We start from the raw sequence: 19,829 nt of genomic DNA, 5'->3' as shown, positions 1-19,829 counted from the left end.
GGGAGCATTCGAGCTGCCCTGGGCAGAGCCCCAACAGGGGGACTCCTGTTTCTCAGCCTGCAGCCCTTTCTGTCCCCTTCCCTTCTCCTGACTGTCCTAAGGGGAATGACTCATCTAGAGCCCCTTGTCCTCTTTGCCCTTGACCTCGTGGGTGAATCACATCAGCGTCCACTTTCAAGAAGAGAAACTGAGGAGCTGAATTCACCCCTTAGGGACCATGGCCACGTGCGAGCCCTTTCTTCCCAGACGGTCAGAGCCAGGGGGAGGCATGGAGGCTCCATGTTGGGCTTTGGGCCCTGACCTCTTTGTGTGCTGATGCTGCCGAGCGTGTTGCTGTCATCACCAGATCCATCAAGATGACAAACCAACTGCAAATCCTCTGGTGTTGGTTGACCAGCCCAAGAGCCAATGCCTACATGTGTGCCTGCTTCTGCAGAGGTTGAGCATCCTGATGGATTCCACAGAGGATCTGAGCATCCCTGAGCAACCTCCACACCTTTTCCTGTCACAGAGAGCCCCTCTAACTATCCTCTGCCTTGTTTCCCCTACTAATCTATGGGGAATTAGGTTTCTTTGTTGTCATACAGCAGGTGGGGAGATCAAGGAAGGACAAAGACAAGAATTATATATCATATGCTCGTATATCATATATGTATATACTCATATATCATATATCATCAAATATCATTGCTGCCCTTTGCTCATACAGGCTTTCCAGACCCTTTGTCATTCCCTCTCTCCCTTTCACTTTGCCTTTCTAATATAGAAGATGAATCAGGCTCAGTTTCTTGGCTGAAAGGTTGATCCAGAAGGAACAAGCTCATGGACTGTGTGCCAGGGAACAGTGGGAATGGGTCTTGATACCCTAAATTCTCCACAGCTTGTTTTTTCCTTTTGGTGGAAAGGGTGCTTTTTGCTCAGCTATCAAACTGCACCAGTGCAAACCAGGGACTGGGAGCTTTTGGTCTGCCTTTGGTCAGGGAGGTATGGAGATTGTGATGTGGAGCCCCAAGCAGATCTGCTACAAATTTGTTCCTTCTAGGGAAGGCTTCTGTAATGTTTGTGTTGCTGCAGGATGGGTGATTTTCAGAAACCAAAAGGCTACTCACTGAAAATAAATCAAGGGAGACAGGCAATGTGGGTGCATCTCTGAAATACATGACCATGGGGTTTGCTGAGCCTCATGAGCCTCAAGAAGCCCAGAGGGGCCCAACACTCCTGTGGAAAGTGAGATTATCCTGCATTTTTGATGATACTATTGAAAGGGATTAGAAACCTTCTCCCGCTGTTTTTCAGCCCAATCTCTAGAAATTGGTTTTAGACAAGAAAAGAAAACTCCGGTGTTTTGTACACTTTCTTCTGGGTGACTGTCAGGGATAGACTGGGACTTGCGTTTGTTTCCTTCTCATAATTCCAGTTATTGATGTTCCTAAGTGACACACTGTTATGAGATGTGGCTGGAATCATAAGGTGCCATATTTGCACAGGACTGATTTCAATATCTGATATATGTAATCAACAAGAGAAATAGTCTGTGTTGTTTTGTACACTCCGCAATAATATATTGCCCTGTGGAATATTAGCAATAAGAACAATAATGCTGTCTGACTAGTATTTGAGTGAGTCAATCCTGCAGGGTCTTGTGTGGTTTTTTTTATCTTTTGCTCATCATCACCACAAATTCTGCCCTTTGTGCCATCATTTTCAGCCGGGAGATTTGTCCAGGCAATGACAGCAACACAGTGATAGTACCTGATAAAAGTGAGCAGGGTCTGTACTGTTCTACAGATGGGACCAGCAGAAGCAGTCAAACCCGCTTTGTCCTTATTTTGCGATGACAGTGGTTGTTGTCCAAAAGACCTGGACCACGATGCATTTCTCCAATGATTTTTCTACAGTCTCCATGGATAGAGGAAAAATACTCATGTTGTCTCCCTGCTTTTGTTTGTTGTTCTGCAGATCCGTGTGGACGGCACCACCAAGAACACACTGGAGTATGAGATTGTGCAGGTGGTGGATACTGGTCCTGTATTACGGGATATGGCCTTCTCGATGGATCACGAACACCTCTACATCATGTCTGAGAAGCAGGTAAGAAACTGTCAGTCCATGGCACTTTGAAAACTTTTAGCTTGATCATGCTGTGGGCATCAGGATTGCACATGAAGTTCTGGTAGTGAACTCAGTTACTACAAAGATGTGCTCCACTGTCGATCTCACAATTTTCTGTGCTTAGAAACCATTGTATTTGTGCACTGATGAAATTTTTGAGGGGCCAGGGGCAGAGTGATAAGGGGGCAGAAACCACCCCCAGCATTGCTTTATGCAGTACATGTCCTACTGGCTATATGACAAGGAATTGCTACTGCATCTGCTGCATACCATTGCTCTCCACCCCCATCCAAACTGTGGCTACATCTGCCACAGATATGGAGAAGTGTAACACTGAATCATTTGGCTCCAACTGGAGTATTTGGAGAAGCTGGAGCCTCTTTGAGACACGGCAATCAAGAGTGTAGGTCATTGCCTGCCAGGGTGCAGGCCAAGTTTAGCATAATGTTCCTCTTGTGTTATTAGTGTTATTATTGAAAATACTAACGGTCAGATTCCAAGGAAGGACCAATATGGGTGTTCAACATGGAAGTCTGGATGATTTCAGCAGAATGCTTGGCCTTAGGAAGTTTGGTGCTTGGGTTGAGAGGAGGAAATTCTTTTGCATGAAGAAATTTGTTGTAAAATTTTAATTAACGTTGTGGACATGCAGGGACTTGAGATATTGTAACTGGTTGATTCATGAGTGCTTGTGAGGAGCTTTGGATCCCCGAACCGAAGGGTGCAGTGAGGGATTTTGGCAGGGTGATGGCAAGTGCCCTACGGTGCAGCTTCAGTTCAACCAGAGGCCACCAGTCCAAGTGTGACATGTTCACCTGTACAGTAGGATTCAGTGATTCTTCGAGCAAGTAGTAACTGCCTGACCTTGGATCATGTAAGTGGCACCAAACATAAAACATCCATTTGAAACACTTCTTATTGCCTTCATGAATTGCCTGGAGGATGTCTTGCTTGGGATAACACATTCCTGTAGCGCTTTCAGAGCAACGTGGTGTCCTCCCAGTATCACCCAGTTCCCTAAAACTGAGTCCCCCCTAGGTGTTGTGCGGTGTGCTCTGACAGCTTTGCTCTACAGTGGTCAAAAGTCAGCAGTCTCCAGGATGGAGATGGGCCACAATGTCCCCTCTCACCCATCCTCGTGGCAATTTTACCACCCACTAATTTCTGCCTTAAAAAATGCAACAGTGAAAAACAAAAAGCAAGTTTCCTCTTCACTTGCCATGATTTTATAGACCTTCCTCATATCCTCTTCAGGTGGCTGCTTTCCAGACTGTGGCTAATGCTGAAACCATTAGCCTTTACCTAAGCAAAGACGAGTTAGGCTCTTAGGGCAGATTTTGGAGGGAGGTATTTAGCAGGGTTGCTGTGGTCCAGGAGCTCAGATATGGCAGGTTGGCTATCTTTCTCCCCATGCAAAGTCAGGGCGTTATTGTTTCCAATCTATGACTGTCATTTCTTCTGCTTCAATCATTTTATTTTAAATATTTTGTGTCTCTGCAATGTCTCCAGCCCTCTCCCTAAGCTATGGATATTTATACCTCAAAGTCAGAGTGGAGAGGGGGAGTCATCTCTCTACTTTTGTCTTTATTAAAGAAGCTGTGAGAAGATGGTAACTCAGGAGAAAGGATGTGATGACAGAGCTGGGATTGCTTTCTCATCTGCTCCGTGCTGGGCAAGGATGGGATGTCACCTCCAGTGCTGAAGTGAAAACAGTCCCAGGCATCTGCCGGGATGGAGTGCGAAGCTGGAGGCAGGTGTTGCTTGTGAGCTCCTGTGAGACTTTGGTCAAGACTTAGTTCCTCTTTCTCACGCTTTTATTCTGCAGGTCCTTTTTTATTTTTTTTTGTTTGAGCAGGATGGGGTTCCCTGCATGGTCAAAGCCCTTAAGCAACTCACTGATTTCAGATTTGCCCTGAGTTTCCTTTTTGTGTAGGCCTATTTGGCAACAGGTCACCTCAGATACCACCACTGGCTTTGGACAGCCCTTCAGATTTACAGAGACAATACATTTGGCTCCTTTGGGCTAGTTGGTCTCTTAACACACCCAGTAGCTGACTTGACTCTCTCTAGGAGAGGGCAACAGGACAACACTTTTCATTCTCTCACTTCCTAAAAAAAATGAGATCTGGAACAAGAGAAGCAACTTGATTTTCCTCCATAAATCTCCAAGAACATATTCTTGCTGGTGTGTCAATTACCTGCGCTGTCCTGACCATTACAGTGTGAGCAGACTCATTTCATAGTTGGATGTTCTGAAGCACAAGCTTATGCAGGGTTTTTTAGGACCACAAGTTGTTGATGGAGCTCTATAGAGAACATTGGAGGGTTAGGCTCTTTCTTTTTCTTCTTTCTTTTTTTTTTTTTTTTTTTTGTTTTTTTTTGTTTTTTTGTTTTTTTGTTTTTTGTTTCTGGTGCACATTTCTCTCTACAGAGAACTCAGGAGCCCTGAGTCCCTGTGATTTATTCAATCATCTCCCACCAATCATAGAAGCTGATGGGTCTCTGTATGAGAGATGTTGGTGAAAAGGGCATGGGCTATTATTATTTAAAATCTGATCTGATTTTGTGAAACACTCAACCCTACAGAAGCCTTTGCCCATTTCTGATTTTATCTGCGGCGTAGCAAGCAACGCGATTGACAGCGCTGCCGTCACGGCAATACAGTCGCTATCTGTGTGTTCATGATACAACGCACTTCAAGTGCTCGAATGAATTAACATTTGTAGGGCCTCAGTGGCTGAGAGCGGGCTCAGGGGTTTGCCTTTGCTGAAGGCAGGGCTATGAACAGCGTGGAGCAGCACAGGCTAGCCTTGGGGAGCGTATATTCATCCACAGCACAAGCCGTGTCGTACAGTTCTTTTCATAAATGGATGAAGATCTGACTTATCAGAGGTTTTCACTGCCCACAAAAATCCCCTGGTATTGTGAGGTCTGTGGAGATGAGGGACAGGAGGGTGATGGCTTGACCTGACCTTTTCAAAGGCAGGCAGGCACCAGGGCTGGTCCTATCCTTGGGGAAGGAGGTGGTTTCTCCTCACTCCATTTGCTGGGCTCAACCCTGGCTGTGCCCCAGAGATAAGAGTGGTTTTGTTGGCTGTGTAGTTGCTCCTTTAAAAGCAGTTTTGCCAGGCTTGGCTCCGTCACTCACCGTTCCTCAACAGGAATGAATGCCCTGATGATAAAGCAAATTTCTCCAGTTTGACCCAATCCTATCATGGCTCTGGCAGTCCCAGCAAGTGTCACTCTTGCCATGCCCCAAACTGTGCTGCAATGAGACGTTTGGACTCAGCTCAGCAAGGCACCCTTTAACTTGAAACACCTTCAAAGAGCTGTTGCTATAAATCTGGCTACTAGAGGAGGCTTTCTCATGCCAAAAAAAATATATCCCATGACCTTTTTAAGGTCAACATCTGCATGGGAGCAAGTTTCCACAGTTCACTGGGGGCTCCTTGGGTTGCACAAGGGGGTTTTCATCTGGAGCTGGACTCCCTGCGCTCCAAGGGGAACGGAGGATTCAGATCAGCCCTGTGGTCTGAGGTTGAAACAGGTTCTCCCTTGCAGCTCATCTGAACACCGAGAGGTGACAAGCAGCACTTGTTGGCACTGTCAGATGTGCTGTGCTCTGGGGAGCAGGATGCAACAGCTTTTCACCATCAGAGGGGCTCCATTCTATGTAGATACATATTTTATAGGGGCCTTGAGTGAACGTGGGAGACGGGAAGGTTTGTCACTGGAACCCAGAGACACAGTACACTAGGGTCCCATCGTTTCATCTTCCTCCTCTAACCCTCTCTCTGATTCTCTTTCTCCTCCCAGTTGGGAAGCCTGAGCCTACAAGCTCCCTGGAGCTCTCTGCATGGATCGAGGTGCTTCTTTCACCCTTTCCTCACTGTCCCTGATCCCATCCCTCTTTATGACCCTGTCCTCTCATTTGCAGGCTTACACTCGCTTTTCCATCACTCCTCCACTCCTGCCATCCCTGTTCCTTTGCTCTCTCCTCTTCCAGCTGTCCCCACGCTGCTGGCTGGCCGTCCCTCCTTGCTTCCTTGCTTCTTAAGTGTTGACATGCGCACGCAGCCCATCTCTACGTGCCAGGAGGCGCAGGATTCTCCTTTTCCTGTTGTGGCTTTGGACTAGTATTTGGAAGGTCACTTCCATCACCCCCTAAATAACTTTGTTTCAGCACGTTGGACTCCTGGGTCTCTCCCAGTGCTAGGTGTGTTTTGCAAAGCTGGCGCAGCACCTGGAAGCAACTCCAAGACACGAGAATCTCAGCTCTTCCCTTTTATATAGCGGGATCAAAGGAAAGAGCTAGAGAAGACAAACTTAAAGGCTCAAAAACCAGAAGGCAAACAGCAAGACGCCCCAACTTCATATTATTAAACTCCCAAGGCTTTGAGCTGCCTCCTATTTTTGGTTTACTAATGGCTCGGGATGACTGTTCTGCAAACAGTTTATGAGTAACCCTATGTTTGACTCAAGGAAGGAGATTTGCTGTCCCTCTCTGCTCAGGCAGGTTTGTTTCGTGCAGGTGAGTCAGCGTCATGCTCCAGTGGAAAGTTGTGCTTCTTCCCTGTAAACTAGCAGAAAGTCATCCATGATCTGAGAATAAATCACATCTGTGCAGTGCTATCATTCCCTAAAACCATTACAGTATGTTGAAGGTGAGACTGGTAGGGTCATGCGCAGCAGCAGCAGATAGGTATTTTTGGCGCTCTTTTAAACTCTGCCAATGAAATATCAAATAAATATGTACTCCAACTAAAGCCTGGCAGAAACCACATTTGGTAAAAATTAAGTAACAGTATTGCAAATCATGTTGACAGGGTCTTTTTGGCCTTTCTGTGTCTGTTTCTCATTAAAATGGGGAAGGTTTATACCTACTCGTCTCCTGAGATTTATTCTTCTTCCCTTTGCCGCTGAGTCACTATCTGCAACAGAATTATTGTGTGCAAATTAGCTGTAAAAGAAGAAGTGGCAACTGGCTAGTTTACTTATGATTTCATGACCACTGATTAAAATCTTGTCTGCTGCTTATGTTATCATATCAATTAGTTAAAGCAATCACTAATAACTTTACTTAATTATAGCTTAATTTCTTCAAATGTGGTCTTTGCACAAGATTTCAATTAGCGTTAACTCCTAGGTTTGGAGTGGCTGTTTCCAGGGGATTGTCTGTTTCCTGAGGCTGTCCCTAGAAACACTGGCTCAAGATCACAAGTTTTAAAAATAACTCAACAGTTTTTCATTTTAATTTGCATTTGTTTGTTTGTGAGCCATCAGGTTGTGTGCAGGCCACGTTTTTCACCATTGGTCCAGAACCAGCAAAAACAGAAATGGTCTTGTTTGAAAATGGAAAGCTGAGATTGTCTAATAGGTGTGACTTTTTGACCCGGGGATTTGAAAGCAGGAGAGACACCCATAAACTGTAAATTTTGACACTGCTGTTGCAGATTTCTATTATTCGACTCTGCTGTCTGGTAGGCTCTTGGAGTATTGACTCTCAACCTGTAGAAGGGGCTACTGTGCATAGTGGGAAAGATGACCACTGTGCACATCCCCTCTTTGGAGATGGTTAAGTCTTCTGCAGGACTCCACTGTTCAACTTCTGAAAGGCCAGAAGGAGGATGTTGACAGCATAGTCTCTTCCTTGGAGTAACTGGCTGCTCCTAAACCAGATGACACCCTAGGTAAGATCATGGTCATCAGAGCTTCTAAGAGGTCCAATTCAAGAGTTGAAATACATGCTCTCTTTGCAAAGATGTGTCATGTTAGGCTCTCTCTAAATCCTCAAGAGGACTCCAAACTGCCTATTTCATTGCCCAGCTGCCCTGCTCTGGGGCAGTCCTGCACAAAAGAGATAGGGAAGAACAGTTCCTGGAGGTCAGTCAATCTGTATCAAGCAATGAATGTAATCCCAGTTGGAAGCAAAGGCAACTTCTGTTCTCTTTGACTGTTCTTTCCTGCCCCTAAAATACCACTCATTAACCTCAACAATATCAGAGGCTGAACTCTGCTCTCCCTTGCATTTGCCTTCAGCTAATTAAGGGCTTGTTAAATATGGTCAGATGCCCTCTGAGAAATGACTGCATAGATGGAAAATCCTGCATGGATGCTCAGCTAAGGATGGAAAAGACACTGTGGGAGAGTCTGTTTTTTCTCAGCCAAGAATGATAAAAGTGATTTGGCCCACTGGCAAAACTGCAGCACATTGCGCTGCTGACTCTTTTGAAATAATTCTTTATCAGCAAAAGGTGTATTATTACAAAAAGTTATAGTTTGACTTGATTTTAACTCATTTTCTGCTAGCACCTGATTATCCTAGGAGTAAGGAGTTGTGGAATAATTAGGGGAGTAGGGAGTCCCTTAACCTTCTGCTGGGTTGTTTCTGTGTTCCAGCAGGATGTAAATAACTCAGAAAGCCAGGGTGAGCAGGTGAGGAACCAATTCAAGGTCTTGGAAGTGTCCCAAATGAGCCATTTATGGCAAGGGAAGAAATTCTGCTGGGAGCTGTCTCTGTCCCATGAGATGCATGGGCATCTGGAATTTCATCTCCCACTGCCCCTCAGCCTTGGGCTGATCACACTTGAATTAAGCTGGTTTTATGCTTTGCAAGCCAGTTTAATGCTCTATTCAAGTGCCCTACTTTGCCCTAAAACAAGTAGTATGCTAAATGCAGTGGAAAGGAGAAAAGCTTTGTGTTTGAGAGACAGTCCAGGATTTGGGAGACCTAGACTCATACTCTGCCTTACTCACAGAGTGGCACAGCTGTGGGCAAACCACTGTAACTCCATGTCTCCTGAAGGTACAGAAGATATTTCCAAGATCAGGACCTCTTGTAGAACTCTCCAGAATTCCTACCAGTCGATATTGAAAACTCATGTTTCCTCCTGACACCTGAGGCTGGTGTTCATTCCCTGATGGGAGTTGGAACACTTTGCTGGATCCCAAAGTTGACAGGGACTTTTGCTATGTTGCTACCAGGTATCTAGTCTGAGCTCTGCTGCGTGTATTGGGGAGGGAAATGCTTCTTGAGAGAATAATTCTTCTCTTTGTAGCCATCCTGTAGGTGACACTAGGTTATAGCTCTCTTGATCCCATATAGAGGAACCCAAGCTGTGTGGAGGGGAGTAGCTGGGAGCAGTTTGACAGTCTTTCACTGGAAGGAAGTATTTAACACAAAATGCAGATCGGTATCCCTTTGCTTCATGCTTGACCTTGCTTATCCATGCCAGAACCCTGTCTTTTCCAGACCTGCCCCATCCCAGAGAAATGACTTCTCTGCGAGCACATTGCATTAATCGCTGGGATCCAGCTGGGGGGGAGTGTATCAGTGCAACTGCTCATGCACTTCCCATTCATGTATCTTAGCCATGGACAGAGTCTAAGCCCTGCTGGCTGGCAAGACATGAATTCACATAACTGCCCTCTGGGTTAGAGCACTGCTGGTGAAATTTTACAGCTGATGAGTTCAGGGGCCTGAGCGACATGTCCGTGGTCATGCCACATGCCTGTGACAGAGTATTGCATCAGAGCTGAGTCTCCCAATCACCCCTGGGTCAGCATTTGGGATGCTCTTATGTCCATACAGATATATTAACACAATTTAGTGCCTGTTACAGTCTTTATCAATACAAGAGCTATGTTCAGTCACAGTGGTGGCATATTTGTGCCTGAACTCTACAGTTCTGCCTTCTTCTGCATGTCCAACGTTTGGGGGTAGAACTAAGGCTTTCACCCTGCCATCTGTGGATCTGCATTTGGCTTGAACTTCAGCAATGCCTAATGCCAGCATCCATCTCTTAGCTTGCCAAAGAGTCATCCCCTTGCCAGGATTCTTCCTCCACAGGCTGTTTGAAGAGGCAGTGCAGGAGCTGGAGGATGCATGGCAGTTTTCAAAGGTGCTGTGTTCCCTTAGAGGTTGGATTAATTCATCTGCGGGACTCCTTGCCTTAAGGTATCCATGTGGTGGGCACAATTGTGGGGGGTTGCCTTGGAGCCGTGACATGCGGAATCAGAATCATAGAATGGTTAGAATTGGAAAGCACCTTAAAGATCATCAAGTTCCAACCCCCCTGCCATGGGCAGAGACACCTCCCACTAGACCAGGTTGCCCCATCCAGCCTGGCCTTGAACCCCTCTAGGGATGGGACATCCACAGCTTCTCTGGGCAACCTGTTCCAGTGTCTCACCACCCTCACAGTAAAGAGTTTCCTCCTGATATCTAATGATATGGGGTGGGTCATTCAGTCTAACCGGGTCTCCCTCCTCCTCTCCCCCGTGTTTTTAAGTGGGAACATTAGTCCTTCTAGTTCATGGGGCTCTGCTTTCACAAAGTAATAGCCACCCCCTGCCTTGCACAGAGAACAAAAACTGAGTAAGACCGGAGGAAAGAGTAAGCAATGCCCATAAATGCAAAAAGCATTTGTGGAGTCGTTTCCTGGGTGAGATGCAGCAGGGACTATCGATCCTCAGGAGTGGGTGACGGGTGGGAAGCCATGCAGACGTGTCCCCTGGGACAGAGTGCCACCCGGCATACCGCCTGCGGGTCATCTGGAACTATTGATTGCGGTGTTGTTCCTCTGACGTGTGGCCTCTCTGAGTCAAACACAGGCTGCTCAGCAGAGCTACGGCACTGTGTGGGGGAAAGGAGGTGGATCTGTTGGAGTTAAATGCATCTCTCCTCATATTTTCAACTGAAAATCAACTCCTGTCTCCCTGAGTCCCAGCGGACTGGTAGGTTGTGGTTTCAGCTGGGAATAGGTCAGAGTATTAAGGGCAGCTCAAGGAATTTAGCTGGAAATCTGAAAATCTCCATCTTCCCCTCCCCCAGCCCCTGACCCTGTAACAGACCCAGAAAAAGGGGAGAAGAAAGAGGAAACCTAAGAAGCTGGTGATTACATGTGAAGCCTGGCAGATCTGTAATCCTGGACTCCATTAAACATCTGTCTCCTCCAATCTTGCTGACAGCCAGGTCTCCTCCTCTCCACTGCCTTGCACAGACCTTACATTTGCAGGTCACTTGAAAGCACCAGTTGTTAATCATTCCCCCCTGCTTTGGTATTCCAGTCCAGCCCAGCCTGGACACCAGTGCTCCCAGGGAGGGATGAGGGGTAACAGTTTTAAACTGAAAGAGGGGAGATTTAGATTAGGTATTAGGAAGAAATTCTTTAGTGTAAGGGTGGTAGGACCCTGGCCCAGGTTGCCCAGAGAAGCTGTGGCTGCCCCATCTCTGGAGGTGTTCAAGGCCAGGCTGGACGGGGCTTTGAGCAACCTGGTCTGGTGGGAGGTGTCCCTGCCCGTGGCAGGGGGGTTGGAACTGGATGATCTTTAAGGTCCCTTCCAACCCGAATCATTCTATGATTCTATGATTTAGGCAAGACAGAGACACTGGCTCAGAGGTATAGGCAGTTCCTTGGGTTTAAACTCCGGTTTAAAATCTAATGCATGCTTGAGTGCTTTCCCGGATCGGTGCCCGGTGGCTGTCGGAGACCATTCTCTCAGTTATTGCATTTTAAATTTGCTTCAAAATTTGTTTCCATTGCAGGCTCATGTATCTTAGTACTTTCTTTGAAGCAAGTATTTGCTCTCTTGGGGCTTTTCCTTACACCATAAGGAAAGTGCACCGAGTTATCATTTTCTAATGCCTTTTCTATTTTTCTTGTGATACCTCTGAAGTCCTGAGCACGCTCCTTGTTACTGGGGATTAATAGGTATTTCGTTGTCAGACTCAGGGAGAACTTTTTTAAGTGCTCCAGAATTTGCTCTCTTCTGCACTCGTGGCTTTCAGTCTTTCTTGCTTTAGGCCCCTGCTAAATATCTTTCATCACTTTATATTACTTGATATAGTCGTTATCATCATAGATGTGTGTATCAGGAATAGGAAAATGAAATACATTCCAGAACCTGCCCTGGAAAGGCAAACTGGCTTTTATGTTCTTTTCTATTGAAAAAGAACTTTCAAGTCATACAGTGACGTTAAAGTTTTTTCCAGTTTTTTTCAGGGTTTATTTCGGTTTTTCCCCTATTTTTATGATTTTCCAGTTTGTGATTGGAAACAAGTATACTCAAGTACCCTGAAAATTATTTTCTTGTTTTACCTTTTAACTGGATGAAGAAGTAATGGAAATCCTTGAGACCTAATTTAGTTTGTCTTGCTTTGTTGTTTTTTTTTTAAGAAAGCTATTTTGGACCAGAGAATGGAGAACCTGGTCAACAGTCTGTTGTATAGGATATATCTGTATTTATTTTTTTATATTTTTTTTGTAGTATAGGCTTGGCCTACTTAGTCACTTGTGTAGATGGACAGTGCAGCTCAGGAGGACACCCAGTGCCGTAATGACATTCCCTGGAGTCCAGGCACACACCTGTGGTTGTGTCTATATGATAAATGTAGCAAGGCCAGGGTTTTTGGGTAGTCTCATCCCAATCCCAGCACTTTTCACACCATACTGACTCCCTAGAAATCCTTTTCCTTAATTCAACTCATGAAATCACTGTTTTTCCTCTAGTTCTAAACTGCTACGTGAATAACTGCTTTTGTGTCCCTCCTCTGAGAGTTTCGATCCATGGATGCCTTTGTGATGTATTTATGAACTTGGAAAGCCCTTTGGATTTCTTGAGGATGAAAGACAGTGTTTGTACAAGATCCCTGCTCCCACAACGTCATTTGGGAGGCTTTCTCTGGAAGGAACCTTCCAAGCACTTTTGAAGTTCACGTGTCAGTAGTTTCTGCCCCAAAGAGTGAAGGTAACCCATGTGTTGCCTCCAAACATCACATCAGGAATGTGTTTTGATGGAGTATCAACTCCATCATGATTCACATAATTAATGTTGGATTCACAGAGCACTGGCACAAAGGAGACAGGCAGACATTTGGACTGACCTGGCCTCCATTAGGACAAAGCATCCTTTTTTCCCAGCAACTATACTAATAAATGCAATAAACCAGGGAACAGTCTCTGGCACTGAGACCAGATGCTGCAGCATGGCCTGTGCCTGTAGATCTCAGCTCTCTTACTCTCCCAAAAGAGGGTAGCTCCATCCAGACTGTGTAGGGAATAAGCCCAAACCATTCCCGGACATTGTTCGAGGGAGACTGCAATTTGGACAGCCAAGCCCATGCAAGAGACCATGAAGAATTTGTCGGTGTGTCGGTCATGGCTCTTCAGCACCTTTCCAGCTGTAGGAGGATCCACAGGAGTCTGTTTTACCTCCGCACCACAGGTCATCCTGAAGCCTTTAACCCTGGGAAGTGAAGTCTGTGTAGTGTTATGGTTTTTTTATCTTTTATAGAGAGTTTTTAGTGCCAGTAGTTAGAGGGATCCTCTTTGGGCTTCCTCGTGATATAAACTGCTCTGCCAGCCGTTGGATGGAGAAGGGGTACGTAACTCCCTGATTGCTATTTTTGCCTTCCCTCTAATTCTTTCTGAAAACAGTGTTGACATTTAGGCAGGGCTCTTCAGGCAGCTGCTGCTGCAAACGCCGAGCACTTTGAGCCTCCCCGTGTGCTCCGTCTGGGCTGAAGTGTCTCATGCTCTGCTACAGCCGGCTCCGAGCGAAATACTGGTAAGGGACAGGACGTCTTTCACCCACAGGATGCAGTGTCAAAATGAGCCAAGAGAGATTTGAAACCCCTTTCGCCTCCAAAACAGATGGGGAGATGTTTTTCTTTTCCTCCTGAAGGGAGTTGTGTGCTCTGGTTTAGAAGAACAGCTCTCCCAGGCTCTGCTTGGCTGCCAGCCCTCCTACAAACCACCGCATCTATTGCGAGGCAAAGAGGGGTGAAGAAGAAGGCAGCAGAGCTCAGGGCACACTTTTGGGCAATTGGTAGGTTATGGTCCATCAGTCCTTACCTCTGAGCATCTTTGCTTTCATTGTGGCCTCAACTGACACCGTCAAAACCAAAGGGCATTTGGCAACTGGGTCAGACCCAGAAACTAGTGCAAAGGAAAAACATCTCCTTCCACACTAAGACACCAAGAAAGGGTTGTAGGTTCACACATCTGCACTATAATCGCCTCCAAAGTGGCCTTTTTCTTTGCTGCTTCAGATTATTTTTTCCTCTCTCTCTCCAAGAGCATTATCTATCCCCAAGACTTTCACCTCAGGCCATTAACTGGCAGGTTGGTCATTACAAACCACTTGGCAGTGACTGATTGTGGGGGTCTCTTTTGCGACGGAAAATGTGGAACTGATTGTCTGCATGACCCCATTTGACCTCGGGAATTCTGCATTTAACCTGGCTTTAGACATAATAAACTCCAGTAATTAGCAGAGAAATTCAGCGGTGACATGTCTAATTGATTGGAAATGCTGGTCCCCCATGAGATGTGAAGCTGCATTGGGGGGAGCCACCTGACAGGCAGCAAGGGGGTTGTCGGGATGCTGTTAGGAGGCAGGGAAATACAGGGGAGGAATGCGAAGCATGTCGTAGGTTTGCTTTTCTTTCCAGCTGGGCATGCTGCAGGTTTGCTTTTCTTTCCAGCTAATGGACTTGGTGAACATGCTATCCATCACTAATTACTTATCCTTTTACTCAGCACTTTCCCAAGGTTGAGCTCACACCTTTGGGAAAACACACCTAATCTCTGCACAGACCATCTTAACTGTGTGCTTACAAAGAGAAAAAACACTTTCTGTGATCCTCATCTGAAAATCCAGCAGTTTGTGCCCCACCAAGGAGGCACGTGTCGGCCCTGTTTGGGAGAACATTGTAATTTTGAGGTTGTGGATTTCACTGAATTTTCACTGAATTTCACTGAATTTTTTTAGAGTTGGAAGGGACCGTAAAGATCATCTAGTCCAACTCCCCTGCCGAAGCAGGATTGCCTAGAGCATGTCAGAGCATGTTACTCAGGACTGCATCCAGGCGGGTCTTGAAAATCTCCAAAGAAGGGGACTCCACACCCTCCCTGGGCAGTCTGTTCCAGGGCTCTGTCACCCTCACCGTAAAGAAGTTTCTTCTCATATTTGAGTGGAACCTCCTATGTTCCATCTGGATGGATGTTCCATCCATCATGGTTGATGATACCTTATCTCCCGTTTTAATATGGATCTGTAATATCCCTTCCCAGGTCTTACATTTGTGCTTCTACACTGATGACAGTTGAAAAAAAGAACACATTCAAGACAGTTGAAAAAAAGAAAACATTTAAAATTAATTTCTTGTTTTGGTTTGTGCTTAAAGCTGGCCAATTTACTGTCCTGGTTCATGGCACAACTTTGGGACTACTTGTGTGCACACCTTGGACGATGGTACTCTGAATAGCTTGTGAGTGGAGGAGCGATTATCTTCTTCCGCTACTGCTGTTTCAGTGTGGGTTGATTTAAAAAAAAAAAAAAAAAATCATGGCTTTCCTGGCTCCTTCAAGCAGTGAACTGGTAGCCACATGGACTTTAGGTTACATCTGTACCATGACCAGTCACTGGAGGTGTATTGTCTTGTCTGTTAAACTGTTGAGATGGCACTTGGCCTATCCTCACCATGAGACTGCTGAGCTGTCTCCCGGACAGTCTTCGACATGGTTTGGGAATGACCACGGCCAGTGACTATTTCTGAGACGCAGTTCGGTTGCAGCTGCTGCATTTGGAGGATAAGAGAGTTTCGTGGTGTGTACGTCTGCTATTCTGTACTCAGTGGCCTTAGCACCAGAGAGCAATGAAGGGCATATTAAGTTTACCAGTGGAGATACAACTTTACAGAGTAGTAGAAACACAGTTTTATGTGATTTGTGTAGGTGGGCAAAGTCTCCACACTACTCCACAGGATGGGAGCTATTGCAAGCTGTCAGCTTGAGCTTTTAGTGTTTTAGGCTTGTGTTTCTAATGAAACATTTGGAATATTGATTAAGAACCGAGGTCTATCTTTTAAACAGGGACAGCAGAGGAGAAGAATGGATACATATTTGGGGAAAGCCCACACAGCCCCTTGGAGCAGACTCGCTCGGTGCAGTGGGGTTGCTGAGCTGTCAGATCCTCTGGTTAAGGCTGTCTACGGATGTACAGGTGTCCCTGGAGGTGTCTGTCCGTGCTTCAGGGATAGCTGTTTGTTAGCCACCGTGAGCACATCCCTGACCACAAGGACCTCATGTTTGCATGTTGCAAGACAAGACTTTGTGTGTTAAGAGGTCTAGGAGGGGCTGGGAAGGTCATCTGTGATGTTCTCAAGATCTGTCAGTGGTGGTGACACCCACTGGTGTCTCCTGCTTCTGTTCAGGTACCAGGAGTTTACCCAACTCTGTGCATCCAGACTCCTCCAGAGCTGGTTTGCTTGAGGTGCACCACCTCCTCCCAGCAAAGGGAGCCTCCACAAACCAATCCAGGGCTTCAGGGACATTTTTATATCGACAAATTAAAAAGGAAAAAGAAATACAGTGACAACACCATATGCACTGAAGCATCCTGCGGAGATTGCGGAGTCTCAAAACAAACATTAGATGTGTAAACAGTGTATCAGCATCCCTTCGTGAGGGTAGCTGCCGATCCACTTATTGCCTTCTGATCATTTATTTTCATTAATTTTCATAGCTAAACAGATAAAAGTGCTTGTGGCAAATATTCTAGGCTCTCCCTCCTCCCACCCCTTTCTCTTTTCTAGACTTTCTTTTTAAACTATCAATCAGCCTACTACTAATTGTGGCATGAAGTTTACACAATCAATAATTTGCACTGACTCCTTGCCCCTGTCTTCAGTGGTCAGACAGCTTTGGGGTGTTATTCTTTCCGCTTAGATGAACAGCAGTAATGGTTGTGGTGCAAAAATATATTTTAAATACTGAAGTATTTGTATTTGATATGAGTTTGTGCGTCTCTCTTTGCTTCCTCACACAACTGTTCAGGAGAAGGAAGGAGAATTCACACGTGATAAAGAACTGCAGTTTTGAGTCATTTTTTGTTAAAGCAGAGGAGATATTTGTGGGTTTTAGCATCAACAGATTTACCCCAGAGTCCTAGAACAATAGGAAACTTCTTTATTGGGTGACGAAATTTTCTTGCTTAGCTGGGTCAGGTCCCTGGAAATATCCTGTGCATTTCAATGGGACAATTTTATTATTATTTTTTTTTTTTTTGCCTGCATTTGTTTTTTGGGTTTTTTTGGCCATCCTACCTCTCCAAGTTATTAACTTTTTTTACTTCACCAGTGAAAAGTCACCCTGAATTTAGTCCTCCATTTGTGGGGAAAAAAAAAAATAATTGTCTGGCTCTGTGATTTTCTTTTCACCTGGGATGCTGCTCTTTTCCCTGTTGGCCGTGAGAGTGATCACATGCAACACAGACCTGATGTAGTTATTTATGGGCTCCTTAGTGATTTCTTAAAAGATTTCATAAAAGGCAGCAATGTTTTCCTAACTAACTGCTGTCTCTTTTGGGTCAGACTGGGAGCAGGCTGTGGGTGAATGAGTTGCTCTAGTGGCAGGCACCCCATTGCATCTTTCCTCCATCATGCAAGAGGTATCTTGTGAGATGACATGGGTGACATGAAGGATGATGCGTGAGTTCATCATATATAGGACACACAGAAAACCTGGACCCCCTGTGCTTATGTGGATCTGCTGTAATGTTCCTGCTAGGTCATGGGGCAAAAGAAAAGCCATGTCACACAGACATTACCTGGCACTCCTCCGAGTTACATCTGGCTTTCTCCAGCTTTAAAGAAGAGGCAGGATTGTGCTAACATAAGAGAGTCAACATCTGCTTGGGTTAGACAGATTTCTGCAAACCTCAAAGTAACGAAGACAGAAAGCAGGGAATCAGGCTTATTTGTGTCTAGCTGTAAGCACTGACAGATGATAAAGCATATAGCCTAACTGTCAGGTGATGAACCAACATGTAGCATTTTGTACATATATATACATGCTTCTGCAGGACCTCAAAGGGTGTTACAAAACACGAGCCTTGTTCTGTAACTCCTCTGTATGCTCAAAAATCTTCTGAAGTTGTTGACATGTTTGGGTGCTCCGGAATATACTTTTATAAATACATACATATATATATATATATATATATATATATAAAACCATAAGAATCACCTGATCTGCCTGGGGAGCACATCTGGGCTGGGAGGCAGCATGTGTTTGGCAGGGCACAGCACTATTACACTAATGCATCTGCAAATGCACCGGGAGGCTGGCGAGGGGGCTATTTGGATAATGGAGTGGCCGCGCTAATAGAATTAGCCTCGCATTCACAGCCTGAGTGGGGAGGAGGGGACCTGTCCCTTTCAGTCTTCCCAAGCATTTCCTGACATCTTATTCCCCCATGACAACCCAGGAAAGGAGGAGTCTTAGAGCACAGTGAAAATGTGCTCACTGCACTCACACGGCTGGTGCTTTCTGTCCCAGTGAACAAGATGGGGGACACCAAATCACTGGGTGGTGATGACTTCACCTGGGTGAGATGTATGAGCACTGTCTCCGGGAGTTCCCGAGCCACCGTCATGCTCCACAAACCACCCTTCCCTCAAAAGGGGCAAGGTTGGAAATGCATTTGTCACTTGAGCTCCAGACAGCCAACGATGCTGATTTAATTAACCCAGTGAGCCCTGCTGGCTTTGTCTACGAGAGCTCAGGACATCATGATGTGTGGATGCATGAAGGTAGAGTGCGGAGTGAGAGGGGAAGAGGGCAAAGACACGTGGCCGTTGGACCATCAGAAGCCATCTCAAAGCACTTTACATCTCACAACCAAAAGGCCTTTACGATTGGTCTTGATGTGATTCACATTTACTTTAAGGCATCTGCATAATGAGCTATAATGCACAGGAAATGCAGTCATGAGCTTCTGAAAGCTTCTGGGGATTGACAATTCCCACAGAGCATGAGATCTCCCTTTTACTGTGACTGGAAGTGACTCCAGCCTTTACAGAACATTTGTTCATGGGCTAAAATGCCAAAAATCTACCTACCAATCTCTCTGACCTGTCTGCTCTGTTTATGAAGTACCCATCATCATGGTCTCTGGGCTTATCCTTTCTTTTCCTCCTTTACTATGGATTTATTGGGACCTTGGACTTGTTACTTAGACATCTCCCCCAGTCGGGAGGATTTTCATGTCTAGCAGAGGAATGGTGCTTTGCTGTCAGTCAGAGGAAGACCAGGGGCTGCTGAAAGCTGGACCACCTCTGCCCACACTTGGCAGGCTTGGTGGGAAGGTTTGCTGTGAGAGTGATCGGTCCTACTTGTAGAAAGTCACCTTGGCCAAGGGCCTGTGAAATTTTAATGCTCCCCACCAAATATTGACTCTCCGAGGGCATCTGAGTAAGCCTTTTGTGGAGAAGTCGATATTTGTCTGATGTTTCAGTGGATAATGTTGCTTTTCTCTGAATTTCCATTGGACTCTACTGGCCTCTCCCAAACTCGTTGCATAGTATCAGAAGCGAGATAAAAACACGCGATTAGAAGGAAGTGTTCCCTTTGGAGGGTTTTTAAGTGTTGTTTACTTCTCCCTGTCTTAAGGACACTTTCTGCTGGGCGCACCCTTCTTAACTGAGCAGTGCATCTGAAACCCCAACCTCAGCCTGGGGGTAATCGCTTACGGCAGAGAGCAATCCTTTTCCATTTGGCTTTCCATGGCTCTCCTAAGGGAATATGTACAGCTGAAATTTACGTGCTCAGACACCACCAGAGACAAATTGCAGCAGAAACATCGCAATCACAGAATGGAAGGGGTTGGAAGGCATCTCTGGAGACCATAGAATGATTCGGGTTCGAAGTGAC

The 19,829-nt window shown here is 45.7% G+C and overlaps 1 protein-coding gene across 1 annotated transcript in view; it reads left to right on the top strand.

The window, feature by feature from the left end:
• PLXNA4 (plexin A4) overlaps positions 1-19,829 on the top strand; it is a 444,814-nt gene that overhangs the window by 203,488 nt on the left and 221,497 nt on the right. The window contains exon 3 of the mRNA XM_074168893.1: positions 1,960-2,091. Coding sequence (XP_074024994.1) covers positions 1,960-2,091 — 132 coding nt within the window. The remainder of the gene's footprint in view (positions 1-1,959; positions 2,092-19,829) is intronic.

Source organism: Numenius arquata, chromosome 2 (assembly GCF_964106895.1).
Source record: "Numenius arquata chromosome 2, bNumArq3.hap1.1, whole genome shotgun sequence".
Taxonomy (NCBI): domain Eukaryota; kingdom Metazoa; phylum Chordata; class Aves; order Charadriiformes; family Scolopacidae; genus Numenius; species Numenius arquata.
This window is presented reverse-complemented; position numbering and strand designations above follow the sequence as displayed.